At 43.4% G+C, this 7,278-nt stretch overlaps 1 protein-coding gene across 1 annotated transcript; it reads right to left on the minus strand.

The window, feature by feature from the left end:
- Positions 1-1,159: 1,159 nt before the first annotated feature.
- Positions 1,160-3,317, minus strand: LOC117555173 (probable ubiquitin carboxyl-terminal hydrolase MINDY-4). Its single transcript, XM_034229958.1, is given in 10 exon segments — positions 1,160-1,229; positions 1,506-1,607; positions 1,800-1,828; positions 1,830-1,892; positions 1,996-2,112; positions 2,196-2,305; positions 2,386-2,444; positions 2,572-2,819; positions 2,918-3,170; positions 3,253-3,317. Coding segments are annotated over 10 exon segments (1,116 nt in total).
- Between the last annotated feature and the right edge of the window lie 3,961 nt (positions 3,318-7,278).

Below are 7,278 nucleotides of genomic sequence, written 5' to 3' on the forward strand. Positions count from 1 at the left end.
TATACATGTGTTGGTGATTTATTGTTTTGTTTTTTATATATGCTAGTTGTTCTTTCCTTTTTAAAAAGACAAATACAGCTTAATTTAAATAAGTTCCTTTATTGTAAGGCACAAAATGTTCAGCATTCTCAACACATACAATACACAACAGCAACACAACATGTTCTTCAGTTATATTATGTCTCTAGGTTATAAATTGTTTTAGACTGAACAAAGCTGTTTGTGTCACACTGGGATCAAAGATGATTGACATGACTTTATTAAATCAAGTTTTAAAACATGACTATTTTATTTCAACAGGATCCAACAACACAAGGGGTATAAAATGGTAAATACTGTGATTGAACACAAAAACACCATCTATTATTGACCTTTATAGAAAATTCAAAACATTATAAATGATACAAAACACCACCTTTTAGTATTAGACAGAAAATATGTGACGAGACATTCTATATTTTTAGATTAGGCACTGTGGTGAGAGTAATACACTGAACAAAAATATAAATGCAACACTTTTGTTTTTGCTCCCATTTTTCATGAGATGAACTCAAAGATCTAAAACATTTTCTATATACACAAAATAACCATTTCTCTCAAATATTGTTCACAAATCTGAAAAAATCTGTGATAGTGAGCACTTCTCCTTTGCCGAGATAATCCATCCCACCTCACAGGTGTGGCATATCCAGATGCTGATTAGACAGCATGATTATTGCACAGGTGTGCCTTAGGCTGGCCACAATAAAAGGCCACTCTGAAATGTTCAGTTTTATCACACAGCACAATGCCACAGATGTCGCACGTTTTGAGGGAGCGTGCAATTGGCATGCTGACAGCAGAAATGTCCACCAGAGCTGTTGCCCGTTAATTGAATGTTCATTTCTCTACCATAAGCCGTCTCCAAAGGCTTTTCAGAGAATTTGGCAGTACATCCAACCGGCCTCACAACCGCAGACCACATAGTAATATTCCACAAATTCAACCTAATACAAATGTCTCATTGAATTTCTGTTAAGTAATGTTTGTAACATGTAGAATTAAAATACTGGATATTTTTAAATATTAAACTCCTCGTCTATATTCTAACAGTCTCTACTTGAGTGTAACTTTTCTACACTCATGTCAGCAGGTGTGTATGCACTATGCAGTGGCATCTCTATACCTTTTCAAGCACTCCTTCAGATTTGTAGTGTCTTGCCGGGGTGAAATGATTCCTTCCTGAATTTCTGTTTTAAAAGAAAATAGAGGTAGGACAAAAAGCACAAAAACGGGTTCAATCGATGCTGCTCCTAAAACGGCAAATGTATCAGGGACGTCTGAGATCAACAGGTTTGTTAGGAAGTGAACTTTTGACTTCTAGAGTTTTTGTGGCCCCGGCCCGATCTTCAACATCTAAGCCAGTATTCACATGCATTCAAAGTACCGGTAATAACATTCCTTTAAAGAGGTTCTTTAGTTTTGGTCTGGATGTGAAAGATTAAGTGGAAAAAGTATAATCTTACATTGCAACTGTGGCTTGTTTTTCCTCGCCAGCCCGCCAAAGTATTTCCGCCGCCGATAAAACAAGACATTTTCTTCTGGTAGAATTGGAAGGTCTTAACCTCCTGAGAACAAAGTGGCATTTGAGTCAAAAGTAGCACGTGTGGTGTGATAATACAGTTAATACCAAATACAGATACTTATTACTTAACATTGGCTACAAAGCATGTCTTGATGTGAATTATCAAAAAGCATCCAAGTGATTACAACAGAGGTTAACATTGAGGATCAAAGCTGTGATTTGAAGGATAACGTACTGAAGGCCTATACTGCTGCTCTCAGTGTTTTTCAAAGAGCAGTTTCTTTAGAACAAAGGCTTGGAAGGATGCCAAAACTCCACAAGGACCTCCCTAGAAAATAAATAAACAGAGTGCAAAACACCGCAAATCAATAAATCATATGGAAATCAGTTTTGTGAAGTGAAGTGTAGTGAGATGGAACATTAAAGGCAACCTTTTTCTGCACGATTCCGTATCTCAGGTCCTGCGTTTCTGAGAACGTGACACCCTGATTTCTCCATTCAACACTGAAACAATTTAGGCTGGTACCCAGAAGAACAGCTTTCAATTCCTGGGAAAAAATAAACAGAAAATCAAAAGCAACCACAGAAACTCCCAAGCATTTTTTCAGAAAAGCTGGTGTGAATCACATACCATGGCAGTGTGTTGGTCCATGGGGTAGCCTACATAGCTGTGCTCTACGACAGTTCGGTGAAAGGACACTTTGGAGAGTTCTCCCAGATCCTCATCATCATCAATGTCATCTGGAATTTGATTAACAACACCATTAGACAAATATAAGGCAACAAATACAAAATCTGGGCTCTTTTCTCAGATTACTGACCTAAAACCATCTCAGACACATCCAAATCTGCCACATTTGGACTGGACAAAGACTTCACTGTAAGAAACAGACACAACGTAGTTATCTTATGAAGAAAATTGATAGGAAAATACGTAAACAGTAAAAAAAAAATACACAGAAAAGTATCAACAGAATCACTACTGTAAGCAGCTTAAAGCTATTTACTTTGTAGTCTTCCGTAAGTCTTGTTGCACTTTTTCAAAGCTGTTCTCCCTCGGCAATCTCTCTGGTGCACTCCACATCTCCCATTGCCCTTCAACACAGTCAGCTGAGCGTATTTGGCTGCTTTCTGGGCTTTTTTTATGTTTCCCAGCCACTAAAACCCCATCCACAGACTGCCTGTTGTCTTCAACTTCTTTTAGCAGCGGATGGGGTCCTTCGAGCTTTCGATTCTGCCTTTTTTTGTTTGAATCCTGAAAGGAAAAATATAGTTAATGACAAATGTTATGATAAATATGAATAATGTGATGGGATGAATACATTTCTAAGTACTGCATCCGTAGTCCAGCACCTGCGCTGTGCTAGCTATTGGTCCGGCCATCATTCCATGTCTAATTCGATTACTTCTGCTCCTTTGGGTGCTCTCAGTAATTAAAATCTGTTTCTCTGTTTCACTTCTGGTGAGGCGTTCATTGTCGTGGAGCGAAGCCCTCAGTGGCTGGTCTTTTTGTTCTTCTAGGTCATAGGCCCAGAAGCCTGTTTGATAGTGGCTGGACAGTGGGTCTGTTTCAGGCTGAGAAGTGCAGAAGTCTCCTCTATAAGACCTGTAAGAGAGATAAATAACATTTGTTCAAACTAATTTACAAAAATACAAAATAATGATCAAAAACCAAACTTGTGATATACCTTAATATGTTGTGTATGCTAATAACAAAAGCTGTTGTGCTATCCTCTGTGTTGTTGTTATTCATTACTGTTGGTGTTACTGCAGGATAATTATGCCCCGGCCACACGAGGACGAAAACGGTCGTTTGCGTTACTGTTTAGTGTCATATAGACCGTTCGGCCACACGAGGACGACCGAATACGGCACTAAACGACTGCGGAAACGATAACGGGTCCCAAGGTGGATAGAACGGCATACGCAACGCTCTGGGGGGTCCAACGGCTCCGTGTGTATGCCCTATAATACGATCATTTTCTGATAATGATGAGGCAATAGCCCCGCCTCTCCCCACCTCTGCTGCTCACCCCTGCGTCAAAGTAAACTGCACACTGAATTCAGATGATTTATCTTTCTCTAGATATGGACCTAAACGCGAGTGAAGTCTAATCTGACAGGACGGAGACACGCAGCTCTGCTCACCTGCAGCTCCTCCCGCTGTGATGCGGCGGTGAACGGAGTAAAACACACAGTTCAAGTCCGATCATCACCCTTAGCTATTTTAATTACCTCTCAAACTACCTAAACTAGATATAAATATGTTTATTTTTACTGTCGGACGGGTCACTCATTGCTGGATCAGCTGCTGCATGAAACAGACACTGGCGCTGTCCGAAGAGAGGGAGGAAAAAGAGAGGCTCCGTGTATTTTATTATTATAATATATAGATTCGTTATTCATTTGTTTTAAAGCTCAATAAATAACAAAGAAGACCTTTGACCGGCACTTTTATAATTTTGTCGGAAGATTTAAACTTTAATACACGTTGACTGGCGAAAAACTCTGCCCGGTTCCCTCGGCCCCCACCGCGGAGAATAAACAGAAGGGCAACCATGACAACCATGCTTCTTCGATGCTTTTGTGGAGGGAGTTACAGTGCCACGTACAGGCTCCTGCATATGTACTGCAGCTTCTCCAGCGGTTGGAGCTAAACGGAGCTGTCTCGTGTGGACAGACACTATCCGGATGACTATTGCGTGTGGATGGAAGCTTTTTTGCGATTGCGTTTGCGTTAATCCTATGCGTTTAGCCGTTTTCGTCCTCGTGTGGCCGGGGCATTAGACGTCCAGCTCTTAGCCTGATCAGACGGACGGGGATCACTTTCATTGTTGGGGATCTTGTCCTGCTTAAGAGATATTTAAGCTTTTTTAAAGTGGGGGTGTATGGAGGCTATTTTGTCAGCATCTGGTGCTAGCTGCACTAACGGACATAAGGATCTCTTTCCACAACAAGCTGGAGGACAGTCCTCTCCTGTCAGACTGAGAGACTCAGGTGAGCTAAAGGGCTCTCTGAGTGTTTAGATAGTTAACAACAGTTATCTCAGTTGGTCTCAAACGGTTTGGTCACGAATTATATAAAAGATTATTTCTGAGGCACACCTTCATAATCATTATAGTTATAAAAAAAATAAGGGAATAAATGAAAAACAGTTATGACAGTAAATATGACAGTAAAACAAGAATACAGTTTAAAAGGGGAGTGATTTGTAAAAGTATCCATAAAGAAAAAGAAAATCTGTTTACAGTTCTGTTTCATATGGGTGTTGAGAGATGTATCCATAGATCTCTTAATTTTGCTCTCAAAGTGCAACAGATTGATGCTTTTAACTTCAATATTTAAAAAACAAATCTCGGGGGACCCCCCTAGAGGAGGTGAGGACCCCCCTAGAGGATGTTAGGTCCGCCCCCCACGTTTAAAAAAATAGCACTTTACCCCTGCTTACACCTATATGCCGTGAGCTAATTATCGAGCCTTCATTGTAACCAGTGACGTGCAGTCAGGGGAGGCAGGGGAGGCAGAGCCTCACCTGTCATACTCCAATGTAACGGAAAAACAACTAAAGAAAAACTAAATAGTAATAATAATAACATGTCTCCACTGATCTGTGTTGTAAGTGTGATTTATGTTTGATTCCAATCGCTTCTTATAGTCAAAATCAGCAAATTTGCCGAGCTCCGCTACAACTACGGGTAGCGATGAGGAGTGAGGCAGGGACGAGCTCTGCCTCACGTAAGCCCACGTAAGCCCACGTAAGCTCACAGTAACTGGCTGGAGCGCGGGCACTAATTTAACGCGGGCACTTATTTTGTGAGCGCGCTCCAGCCAGTTACTGTGGGGTGAGGTGAGGCACAGATGAGCTCTGCCTCACCTCAGAATCCGTCACCCCACAGAAACTGGCTGGAAAGCGGGCCCTAAGCGCATGCCTGCACCATCTCACTGTATGTCACCAATGTAATGTTTGTAGATCCCTTTATTACATGTATCCTCGCCATCCATAGTCTCTAAATAACTTATTTCACGTATATATGATATTTAGGCTCGCTGGTCTCATCATACAACGGCAATGAAAAAAGCACCGTGGGAGGCAGGCATAACCTCTGCCGCACTGAAGGGGGCGCAAGTGAGCCCACAGGTTCTTGTTGCTACTGTTATTCTACGCAGGTAGACGCGAACAACAAACTAGACTTTTGAAACGAGAGGAAGATAAGGAGGACTTTTACAAAAAACTAATAGAGATTGTTGTCCAGAAGGATAGCATGGACTTCATCTTCAAGTCAAGGTAAGACCACCATTGTAATGCAAATGGCATCTTACTAAGAAAGAACAATCCATCCATCCATCCATCCATCCATCTTCTCCCGCTTATCCGTGGTCGGGTCGCGGGGGTAGCAGTTCCAGCAGAGAGCCCCAAACTTTCTTTTCCCTGGCGACATCAACCAGCTCTGACTGGGGGATCCCAAGGCGCTCCCAGGCCAGCGAAGAGATATAATCCCTCCACCTGGTCCTAGGTCTACCCCTTGGTCTCTTCCCAGCTGGACGTGCCTGGAAACACCTCCCTAGGGAGGCGCCCAGGTGGCATCCTAACTAGGTGCCCGAACCACCTCAACTGGCTCCTTTCGACGCGAAGGAGGAGCGGCTCAACTCCGAGTCCCTCCCTGATGACCGAACTTCTCACCTTATCCCTAAGGGAGACACCAGCCACCCTGCGGAGAAAACCCATCTCGGCCGCTTGTATCCGCGATCTCGTTCTTTCGGTCCCGCTGCTCCGATTCTAAGGCCCATCTCACGCTCCATTGTTCCCTCACTCGAGAACAAGACCCCGAGATACTTGAACTCCTTCACTTGGGGTAAGGACTCATTCCCTACTTGAAGTGGACAGTCCATCGGTTTCCTGCTGAGAACCATGGCCTCAGATTTGGAGGTGCTGATCCTCATCCCAGCCGCTTCACACTCAGTTGCGAACCGATCCAGTGAGTGCTGAAGGTCGCAGACCGATGAAGCCATTAGAACCACATCATCTGCAAAAAGCAGTGGTGCAATCCTTAGTCCACCGAACTGCAGACCCCCTCCCCCATGACTACGCCTCGAAATCCGATCCATGTTACAAACAGGATTGGTGACAAAGCGCAGCCCTGGCGGAGGCCAACCCTCACCGGAAATGGGTCCGACTTACTGCCGAGGACCCGGACACAGCTCTCGCTTTGGGAGTACAGAGATTGGATGGCCCTGAGTAGAGACCCCCTCACCCCATACTCCCGCAGCACCTCCCACAGTAACTCCCTAAGAAAGAACAATCCAATATTTAAATTGTGGGTAGGCCTATCCTTTTGTTGAACGGTCTGTTTAAAATGAATTGAAGCATCAGACTAAAAAAGCTTTTCAAAATAACCGAATATTTCGATTAAGGTCAAAATATAATATTTGTAAATCTGACTCTGAAAGAGTCAGTGCCTCACCAGCCATGAACCTCACCGCACGTCACTGATTGTAACAGTCGAGGGTGTACTGTGTATGTGCGTGTGGGTAGTGTTGCAGTAGAACATTCCACTGTAGCGCCCGGTACCTTAATGGGAAACCCTACATGCACCCTATATGAAATGTCAAGCCACCCCACAGCACCCCCAAAAGAAAATCTCTGGCGCCGGCGCCACTGTGGGCTATGCCCCTAATGTTTCCAGGTCCAGGAAACGCCCCTGTAGACAGGGCTA

This window comes from Gymnodraco acuticeps, unplaced genomic scaffold, assembly GCF_902827175.1.
Source record: "Gymnodraco acuticeps unplaced genomic scaffold, fGymAcu1.1, whole genome shotgun sequence".
Lineage (NCBI taxonomy): Eukaryota > Metazoa > Chordata > Actinopteri > Perciformes > Bathydraconidae > Gymnodraco > Gymnodraco acuticeps.